The sequence below is a fragment of the Callithrix jacchus genome, chromosome 1 (genome assembly GCF_049354715.1).
Source record: "Callithrix jacchus isolate 240 chromosome 1, calJac240_pri, whole genome shotgun sequence".
Taxonomy (NCBI): domain Eukaryota; kingdom Metazoa; phylum Chordata; class Mammalia; order Primates; family Cebidae; genus Callithrix; species Callithrix jacchus.
Window position 1 is genome coordinate 162,302,201 of NC_133502.1, and position 18,069 is coordinate 162,320,269.

General features: G+C 45.6%; 1 protein-coding gene across 33 annotated transcripts in view; it reads left to right on the forward strand.

The window, feature by feature from the left end:
• ZNF618 (zinc finger protein 618) overlaps nt 1-18,069 on the forward strand; it is a 182,543-nt gene that overhangs the window by 129,673 nt on the left and 34,801 nt on the right. For 14 of the 33 annotated variants that reach the window (XM_035255332.3, XM_035255342.3, XM_035255350.3 and 11 more), the window contains 4 exons: nt 4,089-4,178; nt 5,074-5,109; nt 5,207-5,284; nt 12,706-12,795. In XM_035255332.3, the coding sequence (XP_035111223.1) occupies nt 4,089-4,178; nt 5,074-5,109; nt 5,207-5,284; nt 12,706-12,795 (294 nt within the window). Of the gene's footprint in view, nt 1-4,088; nt 4,179-5,073; nt 5,110-5,206; nt 5,285-12,122; nt 12,183-12,705; nt 12,796-18,069 lie in introns of all 33 variants that reach the window. The other 19 variants (XM_035255426.3, XM_035255420.3, XM_035255305.3 and 16 more) reach the window with 3 other exon arrangements.

Here is an 18,069-nt window from a genome sequence, read left to right on the forward strand (position 1 = left end):
GCCCCAGCCCCAGCCCACCCCTTGGCTCCCATCTCCCTCAATAGCTCCATTCTTTTCCGGCTCCCATGGTCTGACTGCGGTCAGCCACACATTTAAAGAACTTCCCTATTTATCTTTCCTTCCTTAGCTATTCTGGGCCCCTGGCCTCTCCGGCAGCCCCTCCGTGATCTGCTGTGTTCCGTCTGGCTTCCGTTGTCCGCGGGCTTGCTGGTTGCTGAGGGCCCTGGAGCCGGGGGTATTTTTAGACTTTCCATCACTTTTCCCTTCCTCCCTGTGGAGTTTCCTCCCCACGGCCATCGCGAGCTATTTTATTCTCAGTCCTGCGCCCCCGCCCTGACCCAGGCCGGCAGCGCCTGCTTGGAACGCCTGGCCTCCACCTTACAGGGGCCTGGCCGTGGAGTCACGGAGCTACAAGGGCTCAGCTGAGAATAGTCCAGCCCACCCCTTTTGCAGATGAGGACGCTAAGTCCCAGAGAGAGGGAGTCATGCAGCTTGTGATAAGTGAGGTGGGCCTAGAAATGAGCCTTGCACATTCTATTAACAGTTCTAGGACTTTTCATTTATTTGCTAGGAAAATAGTGCAGTCTTACATAGAAGCATAAAGACATATTCACTCACGCATCTGTCCACTAAGGAATAAAAGATCAGTCCCTCACGCTGCGTCACATTAATGCTTGTAACTGAATTTGGTAACATTTGGCAGGTGTTTATTGGATGTTAGGCATTGTGTTCCTTTATTCTTTGTTCTAATTCTGGGAAATGGAGAACCTCTCATTCCCATTTTACAGATGAGGAAACGGAGGTGCAGAGGTTAGGCAACATGTCTGAGGTCTGTCCCACTTGTAAGTGGTGCAGTTGGGTTTGATTAGGCAGCCTGATTCCCTGCCTCCCTGAACGGAACCACAGCAGCATTCGGAAAGACACTGAGCTTTCGTGTCTGAAAATGGACTGGTTCTGAAAATGAGTTTTCACTGACAAAAAAATGATTTTGTTCTACTCTTTAAGAGTAACTCTTGGGCTGGTTGCAGTGGCTCAAGCCTGTAACCCCAGCACTTTGGGAGGCCGAGGCGGGTGGATCACGAGGTCAACAGATCGAGACCATCCTGGTCAACATGGTGAAACCCCATCTCTACTAAAAATTACAAAAAATTAGCTGGGCACGGTGGCGCATGCCTGTAATCCCAGCTACTCAGGAGGCTGAGGCAGGAGAATTGCCTGAACCCAGGAGGTGGAGGTTGCGGTGAGCCGAGATTGCGCCATTGCACTCCAGCCTGGGTAACAAGAGCAAAACTCCGTCTCAGAAAAAAAAAAAAAGAATAACTGTCTTGCCCTAATCAATTCCTGCCTGCAGAAGACCTGGGAACATGCTCCCTATCCACGTCAAAGAGATGTCATGGTGTGGGAGCAGGGTGGGGGTATTCTCAGCAGCAGAAACTTGGGGGTTCACGTTTTCTTGGAGGTCCTGAAGCAAGGGGTCAGGCCCAGCTGGCCAGGAGGCTATGTGGGTAAAGACAAGCAAGCAGGCAGGTGGTAGCAGATGGTGGGCAGCACTCGTCAGCTTAGGAGAGGAAAGTCAGGGCAAAACCCAGTCTGGATCCAGACGCCGGGTGGCCTTGACTTCTCTGTCTCTGTTCCTGAGCAGGAGTCCTGCACAGAAGTCAGGGTTGCCAAGTGGAGACTGGGGACCATGGTCTGGTTGGGACCTGATGGGGAAGTTGTCTCTGTTGATTGCTGGCCACATGAAAGGATTAAAGCCTGGGCCAGGCATAGAATCCTGGGACCGCCAGCCTGGGGGAGGCCCCAGGAATCAGCTCATCTACATCCCTTTCCCAGCTCCCCCAGTTAGGGGGAAAAACAAGGAAGTAGGACCAGCTTCTCCTGCCCCATACCCCACCACCTATTTCTTGGATGATTTTGGTACCCAGCATCCTCAGAATGTCTTCAAAGCTCCTGTGGCTTCTTGCTCAGGGACCAGTTTGTGTCTGAGGCTCTGGCATCTGCTAAGGCATTTTCAGAGAATACCATTGCAATGGAAGAGGTGGCTAATGCCGTTTGTGCCCCAAGTTCAGAAGGTAGGGCCAGAAACCTTCCCACCGAATTAGCTGGTGGTGTAACCTTGTGGTAGAGGATTGCATCAGATCCTGTATTTGGGTTCTGAGGGGCAGGAGAGGGACCAGGAGACAGGTACCCCAGCCCAGTACTGATGTGCAGCTTATTCAGACAGGGAAGGGCCACATGCCCTGACTCAGTTAGCTGGTGGTTAGCGAGTGTTTGAGTCCTAGCTCTCCCTTTCCCTTCTGTCCAGCCTTGAGCAGACCACCAAGTGTCCCTGCGCCTGGGGAGATGTGATTGATAGGCCCTCTCTGCATCGTCCCAAACAGCACACACATGAGGTCCACGCCAGTGCAAACGTTAGTGTGTGCCGTTGTGGAGGGGGTCATGTCCTGTGTCCAGCCTCAGATGTTGGGTAGACTTGGGGGATCATCCAAACTCTTACCCCATGTTAGTTACCTATTGCTGTGTAGCAGATGTCCCTAAAACTTAATGACTGAAAACAGTGAGCACTGATTATCCCTCAGTTTCCAGGGTCAAGAATTTGGATATGGTTTTGCTGGGTCCTGTGGCACTGGGTCTCTCCCTGGCTGCAGGCAAGGACTTGGCCAGGGCTGGGGTCTCATCTCAAGGTTCAATCAGGGAAAGAACTGCTTTTTTTTACTTTTTATTTTTTTTGAGACAGAGTCTCGCTCTTGTTGCCAAGGCTGGAGTGCAGTGGGGTGATCTCAGCTCACTGCAACCTCCGCCTCCTTGGTTTAAGCGATTCTCCTGCCTCAGCCTCCCGAGTAGCTGGGACTACAGGCATACACCACCATGCCCAGCTAATTTTTGTATTTTTAATAGAGACAGGGTTTCACCGTGTTGGCCTTGATCTCTTGACCTCGTGATCCACCTGCCTCAGCCTCCCAAAGTGCTGGGATTACAGGTGTGAGCCAGTTCGCCTGGCCAAGAGCTGCTTTTAAACTCACTCACACGGTTTTTAGCAGGGTTAACAACCCTCCTAGGATTCTGTCCTTCCCAGGGCCTTAGACTGAGGGCCTCCTTGGCTGTTCACCAGAGGCTGACCTCAGCTTGTGGTCACCTGGGTCTCTCATGGGGCAGCTCACAAGCCCAGCAGCGAGCAGGTGTGAGCTGGAGAGAGAAGGTATGCTTGACACAGAAGTCAAGATCTTTTGCAAGCTACCCTCAGAAGTGATACTCCATCATATTTACTGCATTCTGTTCATTAGAAGTCAGTTACCAGGTCTAGCCCAGACTCACAGGGAAGAGGTGATTATAGGGCGTGAGCATCAAGAGGCCAGGAGCCCTGGGTGCTGTCCCCAAAGCCACTCATCACAGGCCCTCCCAGCTGTGCCCTTGGGGCAAGTCCCTTCTAATCCTCAGTTTCTTCCTGTGTAAAATGAGAGCCTGCTTCCTCCCTCTGCTGCAAGAATTGAGGAGATGCAGGGAAGAGCCAGACCTGCTGCCTTGCTTCTTGTAGCACCTGGGCTTGGCTGCTGCAGGGACTGTTACTCTCACAGCGCTTCTGTGAAGGGCGTGCCAGGCCATTTAAGAACCAGGCGCTCAGGAACTCACCTTACCTAGGGCAGGCCAAACCAAAGGGTTGGTTTTGGAGTCACTTCTGGGTTCCCAGTCATATGGGACCAGATGTGTGGTCTGGATGTGTGGTCTGGATCTCCACAGAGGACCCCTGACAGCCCAGCCTACATCCTGTGGACCCAGAAGGCAATACAGGGCTGGCTTGGGGTAGAGGGTGGGGCCAGCACTGAGGCAAGAGCTTTACCCTCCTGCACGTTGGGGAGAAGAAGCTGGGCGTTCCAGGGGGTAGGTGGTGCGGTGGCCTTCCAAGGTCTAGAAGACATGGGCAGTGCCAGGGTACAGACTGGCTCAGGAACTGATTTTCCTCGGGGTCATTCAGTTGGGGCCAGACTGGGCTAGTCCTGTCTTTGGTTTCTGAGGTGATCTGGCCAGAAAAACCCCACCCCACATGACTGTCGCCCTGGTAACCAGGTGTGTGTTTTCATCCTTTGCAGACAATTTCAGGTACACATGTGACATCTGCGGGAAGAAGTACAAATACTACAGCTGTTTCCAGGAGCACCGAGACCTACATGCAGTGGACGGTGAGTCAGGCCCTCACTCCCTGGAGTCACGCCAAGAGGCACCCTTCCTCCAAGGCACAGCCCCCAACCCTCCCCGCCTCCCTCCTCCCTCTTACCCAGAAAAAGGCCAGGCAGCAGCCAGAACCACGAGGGGGGTGACCAGCCCTGGAGGATTCTGGGGGCGGGAACGTCCCCATCATACTCCACATACACTTGTATTTAGGTTAAGTAGTGAAATTGCCATTTTTATAGGTCAAAATCAGTAGAATATTGAAATTTCATATCGAGTCATTTTATAGTTTCCTATTGAGCATTTTCATGTTCTGATGAGATTAAACCGATTTTAAAAAATGAATGATGGCCTTTTAGCAGCTTAGATTATAGAATTAGAAATTAGAACAATACATTAGGTAATACATTTTTGAATCTTAAGAATCCTAGAAAGAGGGTCTGTGACCTTAGAAGGCCTTAGGGGTTCCCCATCTAGCACCACACCCTCAGCCTGCCTCGAGCTGTGACAGCCAGGCCCACCACCTGTTACCACTGGCGCATCCCTTTTCTCACCTCCTTTCTCTCCTCCCAATCTCTTCCTCTTTTCTCCTGCCCTGGCCCCTTGAAGGCATGATGGCAATCAGAAACAGTTCTAGGCAAACAATGCCTGCCTGCACTGGGATGGGTGCCTGTCCCACTGAGGATGAGGGATTGCGGGCCAGGCTGTGTCCTGGTTGGGATGTGTCCTCGTGTTGTCCTGGTTTTGGGGGGCTTCCACGGTGGCCAGGGCAGCCCTCCTGGGCCTCCAGGCAATCCCAGGGGGCTAGGGACTGGGAGCGGCAGCAGAGGCAGCTCTTGGCAGGGACTAACAGGGCTCCTGTTTGCTTCTTTCCTTCTGCGGCTGCCGCCTCCCGCCCCGGCGCAGTGTTTAGTGTGGAAGGGGCCCCTGAGAACCGGGCAGGTAAGTCCTTGGTGGCTGCTCATCACCTCCCCTGTCCCCGGCTGGGCTCCTGATACCTGGGGGACCAGGGTACTAAGGGCCATATGTTCTCCCACAGACCCCTTCGACCAAGGTGTCGTGGCCAGTGACGAGGTGAAGGAGGAGCCCCCGGAACCATTCCAGAAAATCGGGCCAAGTATGTGGGATTCTTTCTGGGGCTGAGGGCCAAGGAAAGCAGGGCTCAGTCTCACTGCTAGGGCAGGGGTAGCGGTGGGTGGTATCCCTTACCTGCAGTAACAGTGCCCACCAGTCAGGACTGGAGCTTTTGAGGAGCTGCAGGCAGCGCAGGGTCAAGGTCAGGGCAGTGAAGGCAGCCAGGCTGGGGCTGAGTCCTGGCGCTGCTACTTACGGCTTGGCGTCCTCATGGTCTGTTAGCCATCCTGAACCTCAGCGTCCCCACCTGTGGAGTGAGGATGACATTTCCCCGCCAGTTTGTTGGGGATTAAATGAGATCCTGGATGTAAACCACTTGTTAGCACAGTGCCTGGTACATAGTAGGTGCTCGGAAAATAACATGTCATAGTCACCTGAAGGGGCCTATCAGCAAATGAGCGGTCCAGGGCAGCCACAGGCAGACACTCTGTCTCTGTCCCAGGAAACCCCTCCAGGGCAGGAGCCACACACTTGTCTGGCCTGTTTTCGATAAACTTGTATTGAGTGTTGTAGCACACAGCAGGGAGCAGGACATGTGTGGTCCTGCCCTTGGGTAATTCAGATGGGGCCTGGGGGTGGGGACAGCAGATAATTGAACAGATAGTTCCAACACAGAGAGCTTGCAGGGAGCTGTGGGGGGCCTGGGGGAGTGCTGAAAGCTTTTGGGTGGGGACAAGGGTAGGGCATGAGCCCCTGCATCCCATGCAAAGGCTGGAGAGCTGTGCTGGTCCCAAGAATCGATGATGGCCTCAAGTCTTACAGAGCCTTGAATGCCAGCAGGCAGCATCCCCGGGCAAATGAGCCAGAGAGTTTGCTAAGTGGAGAAGGGACTTGATCCGGTTTGCATTTTAGTAAGCCCAATTTTGCTGCTGGGAGGAAGATGGATTGGGAGGGGCCAGGTGGCCAGCCTAGGGCAGGTGCGGTGGGACCACAAGTGAGTGAGATTTGTCCTTTGCAGCCATTCAGCAGGAATTGACATACCTGCTATTTATCTCGTTTCCTGTATCTTACTACCCAGCAAGAAGAGACCTTTATGGTCTCTGTTTCCTTCCAATAAGGATCTAATGTAGCTTAGAAAAATATACACAAAAACAGAACAAGCAGATGAGGATATCTATGTGAAGGAAAATCAGAGGAGCTGAAATGCTAAATACTTTCTTTGGGGCAGAGCTCAGTCCCAGCCCTTGGAAGGGGTTGGGTAGGTCCCTTCCCCTTCCCCCAAATGCTTTTTCTTCCTCATCCCTTGTCTGTGGTCATGGGATGATTCTTTGTTTTTTTCTAAACTCTTTTGAAAGCATTCAGGAAACTGAAGATGAGATAATGTCTGTAAAGTGGTTAGCGCAGTGGTTGTCACATGCATAGTAAACACTGGATAAATAGGAGCATTAAAATAATCTTAAAGATGAAGAATATGGCTGGGCGTGATAGCTCATGCCTGTAATCCCAGCACTTTGGGAGGCCAAGGCAGACAGATCACCTGAGGTCAGGAGTTCAAGACCAGCCTGGCCAATATGGCGAAACCCTATCTCTACTAAAATTAACTGGGGGAGGGGGGGGTGGGGGGGTGGAGCGCGCCTGTAGCCCCAGCTACTCAGGATGCTGAGGCAGCAGAATCGTTTGAACCCAGAAGGCAGAGGTTGCAGTCAGTGAGCCAAGGTTGCACCACTCCACTCCAACCTGGGCAACAGAGTGAGTTCTATCTCCAAAAAAAGATGAAGAATATGACAAAACCCTCAACACTCAAATACAGGAAGTTACTTGCTGCAGGGGAAACATAGATGTGAATCGGGCATATTTGCAGCATTCAAAGAATTCATAGTCTGAAAAAACAAATTCATAATCTGGTAGGAAAGACAGACATTCGTAGGCAGATACAGGACAGGAACGGAAGATCCATGACCTCTTTGTTCAGTATCTATCCAGGGGCAGTGGTCCCGGTGTGTACTACCACTCTTCCAACCATGTCATTGTCTTTAGGAAGATGGGCTTTGGAATCAAGCCTGGGTTTGAATGCTGTCGTCACCAGCTTCCTAGCTACTTACCCCTGTGAGTGTCCCATAAGTTAGGGACAAGCCTGTCTCTGAATTTTCCAGTGCCGTTGGAGCACGCACACATAAGGTGTCTCACCGAGCACCTGGCCCATATCCAAGGTGTAGTGAGACATGTTACTGAGAAAGAGTCAAGGGCAAGAGTTTAGAGCCAACCCAAATAGACTCCCAGCTCTACACTTAACAGCTGCATGATGTCCTACCAGTTTTCTAATCTGTCTAATCCATAGTTTCTCTAACTCTAAGTGGGGTGATGACAATAAAACTCACCTTTCAGGATTGTCTTGGGACTTAGTTGAGATTATGTTTGTAAAAGAATTAGCATAGTCCTTGACATATGCATGCAAAGCATTAAATAGGCGGTACTTGTTAATTACCCAGGAAGATGCAGAACAAGATAAAGCGTGTTCTGTGTGTCTGTAAGTCTGAAAGACAGCCAATGCTAGGACCTGGGAGGAATTATCACAAATTATAAGGAGTGTAGGATTGCATTGAGAAGATCAGGCTGGATCTGGCTGCCAGCATGCTCCCAGCTGTACTGAATGGAGCTGTGATTGCTAGGGTGGTGTAAGACCATCCCTTGCTACTACTCAGGAGCTGTCTTGTGAGACAAAAAAGTTGCTTCTTTGGCTCCTGCTATGTATAAGCAGACCAATGCCACAGAACCCTAAACAGGATTAGCCAGTAGAGGAACCATGTATTCTGAAGAGACCGAATGCCCAAGTAAAGCTTCGTAGTCAGGCGAAGAGGAAGCACCCTGGCAGGAGTGAGTGCTGGGAAGTACACCTTTCACATCAGCATCAGCTGAGAATATTAGAGAATTAGGTACTTAGGTTGGAGGAAACCCAGGCAGTGACAGCGCAGAGAATCCTGCTAGAAAAGACAGAGTTGGTCCGGGGAGCCTTATGTGTTAACTCGCTCTTCATCTACAGATCCAAGAATTACTTCTATGATAATGGGCAGAGGGAGAATCAAGGAAAATTCATTTGTGTGGTCTGTCGAGACAGAGTTAAGTCTGGAGTCATGGATGGGTTACTTGATTTTTATGCCTGAATAAGGAAGAGTAACTTGAAAAGTTAAAAAAAAAATGAGAGAATTTTTGTGTAAATTCCACATAACAAGAAAAAGAGAATTTACAAGACTCAGAGAAGAGCACACTTCTGAAAATGATCTGCCACAAAATCTAGAAGACCATTCTGTTTGACAGCCTTCTCATATAAGGAAATATGACCTGTCTTACAGTCCACTTAGGCTGCCACAGTAACATATTGTAGACTGGATAGTTTAAACAATTTATCTCTTACAGTTCTGGAAGCTGGAAGGCCTGAGATCAGGGTGTCAGCATGGCTGGGTTCTGTTGAGGGCTCTCCTCCTGGCTTGCATTTGGCCACCATGTGTCTCATGATGATGTGAGAGAGAGAGAGTGCTTTCTGGCCTTTCTTCTAATAAGGGCACTAATCCCATGGTGGGGCCCCACCCTTATGACCTCATCTAATCCTGCTTACCTCCCAAAGGCCCCATCTCCACATGCCATCACATTAGGAGTTAGGGTTTCATCATATGAATTTGAGGATAGGGGCACAGTTCAATCCATAGCATGACCCCTGTGAAAAAGGACCTGGAAGTTGTATGGTGAAAAGGCAACAGAATAAGAAGGTAAAGAGAGAGGAGTGAGACATGGAAGGATTTCAGAGAAGCAGAAAACATAAGAACAGAATTAAAACCTACATTCTGTGTAGTAAAGAGTCGAGTTTATCTGCAAAATTGGAGTTAGTGATGTGAAGAATGAACTTGAACAGATAAAGATAATGAAAGGAAAATATGATAAATAGGGAGACCAGGCAGCCAGTTTCAGATAATTGATGCTATAGTACCAGTGGTGAGAAACAGCGCTCCTAAGATCTAGTCGAAGAAAACTTTGCTCAGCTAAAGGAAGATCTGTATATGCAGATTTAATAGGCTCATCGGGTCAGATAGAGTCGGTTTAAAGAGACCTGTACCTAAATAGATCTCAGTGACTGTAAAGGGGAAAAAAGGCATTCAGGCTTGAAAAAGGAAGTTACCTATCCATGAATTCAGGGTGGACTTACCTCAGACTTCTCTGCAATACTAAATCTTAGAAGATAATGGATAAGTTTTGAAGGGAAAAGGTTGTAATCTAGACAAATTGTGGTTTGTGTGTAAAGAGAAAAGAAAGGGCTTACAAAACATACTTTTTTTTTTTCTATGTACCCATCTTCACAAAGTTATTTGAAGATATGCTCTGATGAACTAAGTTGTGGAATGCATTTAAAGGCTCAATTGTGAGAAAATTATCATATAAGAGGAATTGTGAGTAATAAAACCAGATAAACTAGAAGTTAGTTTAAAATGTTCCAAATCTGATTATAAAATTGCAGAAGGCAGATTATTCTAAAATATTAAAAATGAGGGTTCTCTTTAAAAAAGGAAGGAGGAATTGGTGAGGGATACAGTAAAGTAGGTTAAGCCAGTCCTACTCATACTGTGGCTCCAGACCAGCAGATCAGCGTTCCTGGAAGCTTATTAGAAATATATAGTCTTGGGCCCTACTCCAGACCTATAGGATCAGAATTTCTGGGGTGGATCCCTGCAATCTATGTTATAACAGTCTTTCTAGATGATTCTTTTACATGCTAAAGTTTGAGAAACACTGGTTTATGCTACCTTTCTCAATGGTGATAGACTTTAAAATGTCATTTCCCATTTGACTATTAGCAATTAGAGGACTATATCTTATATACTGTCTATAACAATAGAGAATATTGGAAAATAATGAAATATCGGAGAATAATGGAAAAATAAAGAGTTCATATATCAAACAACTGGGAATTAAGGCAGCAATCAGAAAGGGTGGAGCATGAAGAAGACTCATAAAACCAAATCAATTATAGCAATAAAAGCAAATGGTATAATCTCCTTTATTAGAAGACAAAGCTTGTCAGGTTGATTTAAAATAATCCAGTTATGAATGGTTTATTAGAGACAAGGCTAATTCCTTATCTTTACTCTGCACTTGAGCTTCTCTTTCCTACTTCCAGAGCTAGAGTGAATTCCCTATCACAGGTTTTTATAGCACTGCATATGTCTCCTTGAGAGCACTTACTGTGGATGGAGTTTTAAATTTGTTTGAGTGACTCAGATTTTTCAGTCTCCTTTTGTTAGACCGTAAACTCCTTGAAGGCAGGAACTTTGCCTGTTTTTGCTCAACATTTTGTACCAGCACTTAGCACTGTACCTGTTTAATGAATGACAGTAATGAGAAAATACAGGGACATATCTTTAGGTACATGTAAACAAGTAGGAATCAGGATCTGACAAATTATCAAATTATTTATGCCAGATAAACTAATAAAATGGAATAATTAAATGTTACAGCATGAGTTCTTAAACCTTCCCTTGCATCGGAATTTTCTGGAGGGCTTGTTAAAACACAGATTGCTGGACCCAACACCTAGAATTTTTATTTTCAGTAGGTCTTAGGTGAGTCCTAAGAATTTGCATTTCTCACAGGTTCCCAGGTGATACTGATATTGCTGGTCCAGGTACCACACTTTGAGAAGCACTGTGTTGGAAAACAGTTTTATGTTACTAAATTCAGTTCACAGTGAAGATTTTGATCCCATGAGCCTTTATGCATCAAACAACATTGTTTCCAAATATGCAAAATAAATTTTGAAATATAGTGAAGCGGAAGGTTTTATCACAATCTTTAGTCTTTCACAGAGCAAGTAGACAAGATTGTTTAGAATTTAAATAATATATTTAATGCAGTTTAATAACATTGAATCCTACAAAAAGCAAATAACTTACCTTTTCCAATGTTTATGAACCAGTTACAACAGTTATTTAACTACTAACAATTCTATAGCAGGAGAGAAAAACCGTAAACAGACTAATAAACCAATTACGAAAAAATTTTAACGTGTATAACAAAATGTTGATATCCTTAATCTACAAAGAGTAGTGATTTCATAAATGTCAGTGTGCCTGTAGAAAAGGAAAGTCACAAAAGAAAAATGATAGTTAATTAAACATGAAAAATAATCAATTTCCATAGCAATCAAAGAAATGGAAAAGAAAATCAGCAGTGGAATATAGTTCTCTCATCAGATAGGCAAAATTTAAGAAGATGATAGGTATACTGAAGCACACGCAGACATTTTCACACCTTCCTGGTTGGGATGATGGTGCTATGGTTATCAAAAGCCTTAAAGATACATACCCTTTCCCCGTCTTGAATTTTTCCCCAGGAAATAATGTGCAAGGATTATGTGGAAAAGCCTTTAATTTGTGATAATGTGCAAAACTAATGGGTGAATGTAAAAATTTCTGTAAGGACATGAGTCACAGCATTTTTTTAATAGGAAAAGAATTTTGAAACAATTCAGTGTCCTTTGGTGTAGGGGATTCGCTCAGCAAATTCCAAAGTCCGGTGAGAACCATGCAGCCAATATATGCAGTAGAGATCAATATCGATTGGGCAAATGTCCGCAAAGTAATGTCAATTCAATACACCAGATTACAAAGAGGGTATTGATCAGGACTGGCTAATTCAGGGCTCACAGGAGCCAGACAGGTGGTATCAGTGAGAGAAGCACACCCCAGATGAGACAGAGTAAAGAGTGGGAACCAGGGCACCCTCCCCCAGGGGGGCAGATGCTGCTGTTTGTGTGGGGATTACAGATGATTGAAATTTCTCTTTAGTTTTGATTTTGTGTTTGTATTTATCAGTATTTTATAATTTTCCCCCAGTGAACAATATTACATCAGACATTTTTAAGAAGAAAGAAGTTAGGCAGTGCCAAAAGAGAGGTAAAGATAAAGTTGGGTGGGACTTGAGAGGAAGAAGTGACCCCTGCTGCTAACGGGTGGGGGGCGCTTGGGGGCAGGGAAGGTCCTAGAGATGAGGGGACCCTGGGTGTGGCCACTGCAGAGGGCAGGGCTTGTGAAGGGGCTGATGAAGAGGTTGGTGTTGGAGGTCAGCACATTTCCTGAGCACCAGGGTTGGGGTGGAGCGATGTGCCAGGTACTGTTCTAAGCACTTGCTATCTAAATTTAATCCTCACAGCAATCCTACAAGGTGGTCCTATTATGACCCCTCTTTTACAGACAGGAAAACTGAGGCACAGAGAGGTTAAGAGACTTGCCCGAGGTTACCCAGCTCGAAGTGTCTGAGCTGGGATTTGATTAGAGGCCTTCTAACTCCAGAGTCAGAATTGATTCTAGTTGGTGGTCCCAGAATGGGGAGGAGCTATTCTGGGGGGTGAGAGCACGCTGATGCTTCTTGGTGGGGGCCGGCTGCCCATTCTTATACCTTTGTCTTTTTCCTGGACAGAAACTGGCAATTACACCTGTGAATTCTGTGGGAAACAGTACAAGTACTATACTCCCTACCAGGAGCATGTGGCCTTACATGCCCCCATCAGTGAGTACTCCTCCCGGTGGGGATGGGGATTGGGGGGCCGGGGACAGAGTGGGCCAGCCATTAGCCAGGCCTCTGGAGCTTGGCCAGGAAATAGTGAAAGCAAGGTGAACACAGTTCTGGGTCAGTTTTTAGGTGTCTAAGTCTGACCCAGGCCACCTGCTCACAGTGGCCAAAATAGCTGAGAAGTTCCCCTCTTAAGCAAGAGCAGAGTCAGAGCCTTCTCTTAGTGGACTCAGAGACCTGTGCCCACGTGATTGGGGCGAGGAGGGTGAACATCACTTGTCCAAGTCCTGCTGTGGCCCCGTCCCCACCTCCTCTAGGTTCTTCCCCATCACAAGGTTTATGACTCTCCATCCCCAAAGCCAGTGCCCCATGATGCACCTTCAGTCTGAACATATGCAGGAAGGAGCCCAGGGTAGGGGCATGGTTAACTGGACAGGACAGCTCCCTCTTGGCCCCTGATGGTGGGAAGCTAAGGAGGTGGCAGGAACCCTGAGCTGGGAGCCAAGTCCTGACTGTCATTCCCTGCTGAGTCCCAGGCCTGCTTGTGACCTGCAGCAGGCCCCATCCTGTCTCTGGGTCACCATCTCCCTCTCTGATCAGGAAAGGAAAGATCTCTAAAGGTCCTTCCCACAGGGACATCCTGGCCTTCCATCCTTCTGGTGCCCGTGAGCCTACCTTGCTGATTTCCCTCCACCTCTTCTGGATATTAGAGGGGTCTCCATCCTTGGATCCCCAAGTATCTGAGCCGGGAGGCCCATCAACCCTCCTCTGCTTCGTGTGCAGGTGTGGAAACCGAAGTCCGACAGGGGCAGGGCTTGTGCAGAGTCTCAGGGCAATAGGGCTGGATGTTACTCGGCTGCGAAGAACAAAAGCAGCCTTTTGGGGAGCGTTACTGCTTTTGTTCTTCGCAGCCGAGCTGTGGGAATCCCACTCTCCATTCTGTGGATGGGAAGATTTAGGTCCAAACAGAGAGGGAGGTCACTGGGGGCCCAAAGCCACTTATAGTCTAGGAGGACCTAAGTCCCTCCTAAAGCCCTGCTGTTGGAATACCAAGGCTATCAGATAGGGAGGGAGAAGTCAGAGCCTGGAGGGTGCTGTCAGTAGCTTCCCCGGGAATTCTTCCATGCTGGGCAGAGTGGCAGGTGCTGAGAGGTTTCCCTGTGGATAAGAACTCCAGTCCTGAGGTCAAGCACTGGGCTGGGATTCTCATCCCAGCTTGCCCCTGACTGCTGTGTGACCTTGTGCCTGTTGCTCTCTTTCTCTGGGCTCCAGTTGCCCATCTGTGAAAGCTCTTAACGTATTTTCAGCCCAGGATCTGGGTTATAGACATCTCTGACATGAGATACCTGCTATGGCCTCACTGGAAGAACCTATTCCGCTTCCCAGCCTGGGCTGTATGGGTCATTCAGTACCCACCATACAGCCAGATCTTGTGTGGGGAGAGAGGATGCGGAGATTCCACTGGGTGGGCACCAGCTCGTTCAGTTGACCCACTTGTGGTACTGATGCCCAGGCAGCAGGACTGTGGTGGGGCTTGAACACCATGGCCTGTAGCCCTCTGGGGATTCAGCTTTTCACAGCTGGTACAGGGCAGCCATGTCTGTGTTCTCCAGTGAAGCAGCGACTGCCCTGCTGCCTGATGCCCAGAACGGATGCTACCCAGAATGCACTTTCAGTGAGGTGTTAGTTACAAGGCCACACTATAACCTTTGGTTCAGCCTTTGGAGACTATCTTCAGTGCTTCCTGGGACAAGTTGAATAAGGCCATGGAGTTAGTAATATGGCTTTGAATTCAGGCCGCCCATACTCAACTATGAAGCTATATCTATCCTACATCCCATGTCAGATGGTACAGCAGAAAGGGGTATGTCTCTTGCACTCTTAAGTTTTTCCCTGACAGCCTGGTGCATCTCTCCTGAAGGGCTGTCTGCTTTTCTTTCTCTGTTCCTCATTTTCTTGTGCTTTCTGTTATGAATGCTTTTTCTTTCTGTATCAGCTTGTTGAATGAATCTCTCTGTTACCCACTGAAGTCTGGCCACTCAGGGATCATCTGTGTTTAAAATATAGAATGAGAGATTTAGCCTAGATTCAACAGAGAATTGTTTTATCCAAGGCTTACCAAGAGGTAGCTCTTGCAAGTGGCCTCTGTCTGGTTCTAGAGATTTGTGTACCAGTGGACTCTTTGTGGAGGCAGGGGCTGGACTTGTGGGCTTCATCGGGTGGTGTCCAGAGCTGGGACTTGAGACCCTGGGTCTGGTGAGTGTCCATAAGGACATAGGCTGACTGTGGAAGAAATTCTTAGAATTAGTGTTTTAGAATCTGTATTCTTTTATGTCTCATTTCTTTTGCTTAGCAGAATGTGTTTAAGGATTCATAACATTATCACATGTATCAGTTTTTCATTTTTTTTACTTCTGAGCGTGTTCTATTGTATGAAAACAGCACTTGTTTAGCCATTTACCTGTTAATTTGGGTTGTTTCCAGCTTTGGGCTATTATAAATAAAGCTGCTATGAAAATGCTTATATGAGGATTTTGTGGGCATATGTGTTCATTTCTCTTGGATAAATACCAAGGAATAGAATTACTGGGTCATAGGGAATAGTATGTTTAACTTTTTAATAAGTGATATACTATTTTCCACGTGACCATAGCATCTTACACTCCTACCGGCTGTGTCTGAGAGTTCCACTTGCTCCTTGTTCTTGCCAACATTTGATGGTATTGGTCTGTTTCATTCTAGCTATTCTAGTGAGAGGATAGTGGATTCTCATTGTGGTGTTAATTTGTATTTTCCTGATGACTAATGATGTTGAACATCTTTGTATTTACTTATTGGCTACTTAGATATTTTACTTTGGAAATTATCTGTCTAAGTCTTCCGCCCAGTTTTTTGGTCGGGCTGTTTGTCTTTTTATAATTAAGTTGTAGGAGTTATTTATATATTACTTTATATATTCCAGTAGGTCTGGGTTCTTTGTCATATATATGTGTTGTGGATACTTTTTCCTAGTCTCTGGCATGCCAGTTGATTTTCTTTTCTTTTTTTTTTTTTTTTTTTGAGACACAGTTTCGCTCTTGTTACCCAGGCTGGAGTGCAATGGCACGATCTCGGCTCACAGCAACCTCCACCTCCTGGGTTCAGGCAATTCTCCTGCCTCAGCCTCCTGAGTAGCCGGGATTACAGGCACGTGCCACCATGCCCAGCTAATTTTTTGTATTTTTAGTAGATACGGTTTCACCATGTTGACCAGGATGATCTCAATCTCTTGACCTTGTGATCCACCCGCCTCGGCCTCCCAAAGTGCTGGGATTATAGGCGTGAGCCACTGTGCCCGGCTGCCAGTTGATTTTCATATGGTATCATTTGATGAACAGATGTCTTTCATTTTGATGAAGTCCAACTTATCATTTTTTTTCTATAGTTAGTGCTTCCTGGGTTCTATCTCAAGGATATCTTTGCCTACCTCAAGATGGTAAAGATATCATCCTTTATTGTCTTTTAGAAGCTTTATAATTTTAGCTTTTTTCCTTTACATCTGTGATGTATTTCAAGTTAACTTCTGCAACTGACATGAGGTATGAGTTGAGATTCATTTTATTCCATACAGATACCTGGTTATTCCAACACCATGTGTTGAAAAGGTTGTCTTTTCCTATTGCATTGCATTGGTACTTTTGTGGAAAGTTATTTGAATATGTAAGTATGAGTATTTTTCTCTCCCATTGGTCTGTTTGTTTATCTTTATGCCTATTCCACATGGTCTTACTGACTGAAAGCTTTCTAGTAAGTCTCAAATTAGCTACTCTTAGTTTTTCAATGTTGTTATTTTTTAAGAATATTTGGCTATTCTAGGAACTTTATTTTTCCATATTAATGTTAGAGTCTTCTCTAATTTCTACCAAAAAATGCAACTTGGAGTTTGTTTGGTATTATATTGAATCTAGAGATTGATTTGGGGAGAATCATTACCGTAATATTGGGTCTTCCAATTCATGAACATGGTATATTTCCCCAAGTATATATAGGGCTTGTTTAGTTTCTCTCAGCAGTAATTTATACTTTTCAGAGAAGTCTTGCACGTATTTCATTCAATATCTCCAAATATTTTATGGTTTTTGACACTACTGTGACTTTTTAATTTAATTTTCCAGTTGTCTATTGCTATTACACATTAAAAAATCAATCTTTGTGTATTGAATTTGTATATTGTAAATTTGCTAAATTTACTTATTAGTTCTAATAGATTTTTTTGTAGATTTCTTAGGATTTTCTTATACATATTGATGTCATCCACAAATAAAGACAGCTTTATTTATTTCCTTCCAATCCGTATTCGACTTTTTTTTTTTTCTTCCTCACTATTCTGATTAGGTCCCTCCAGTACAATGTTGAGTAGAAGAGAAATTAGTGAATATCTCTGCCGTGTTCCCAGTCACACAGTTCAGTTTTTCATTGTGAAGCATTGTGTTAGCTGAAGTAGGTTTTTGTAGATGCCCTTTATCAGTTGTAGAAGTTACCTCTTATTTATAGTTTACGAAAAATTTTTCTTATAAATTGATGTTGTATGGTTTTTTCCTCCATCTTTTGAGGTGATTCTATGGATTCTTCTCTTTTGTTAATAATGGTGAATTACATAGATTAAAAAAAAATTCACCATTCCTATACTCTGTTAAAACACATTAAGAATATCAGAAAGTCAAACTGTAAAATGAACTGAAGAAAGTTACAACCTGGGGATGATTATTCTTTGCCAGAAAAAATGACTTCCTTTGAAGCTTCTGGTTTTTTTAATAGGATATATTTCAGGTGTATAACTTGACTATTTCATATGTAAACATTATGGAATAACCCCACAATCAAGTTCTTGGATAGGCATCTAAATTTCTTAAAGATCCAAAGTAATTCATACAGTAATTTGTTTCTAAGAACATTTTTTCCTCTCACTTCCATCTAAAATTCATCAGGATTTTACTTGCTTTTAATATCACTCCCTCCCAAAACTGTCTCCTCAAGGGCAGGGAACAACAGTCTTAGGATTAGCAGAGCGCCCCGTATTTAATCAGTGGTGTGTTAATGATGGTCATAATTAAGAAAATGAATATTTCTGGTGACGTTTTTTAAAAAAATATTGATTGAAGTATATTGTCATAAAATAAAGTGCCTGTTATTTAAAGTGTACAGTTTGGTAAGTTTTGACCTACGCATGCTCCCATGAAATGGTCACCACAATCTAATGGACATACCCATCACCCCAACAGTTTTCTCTTG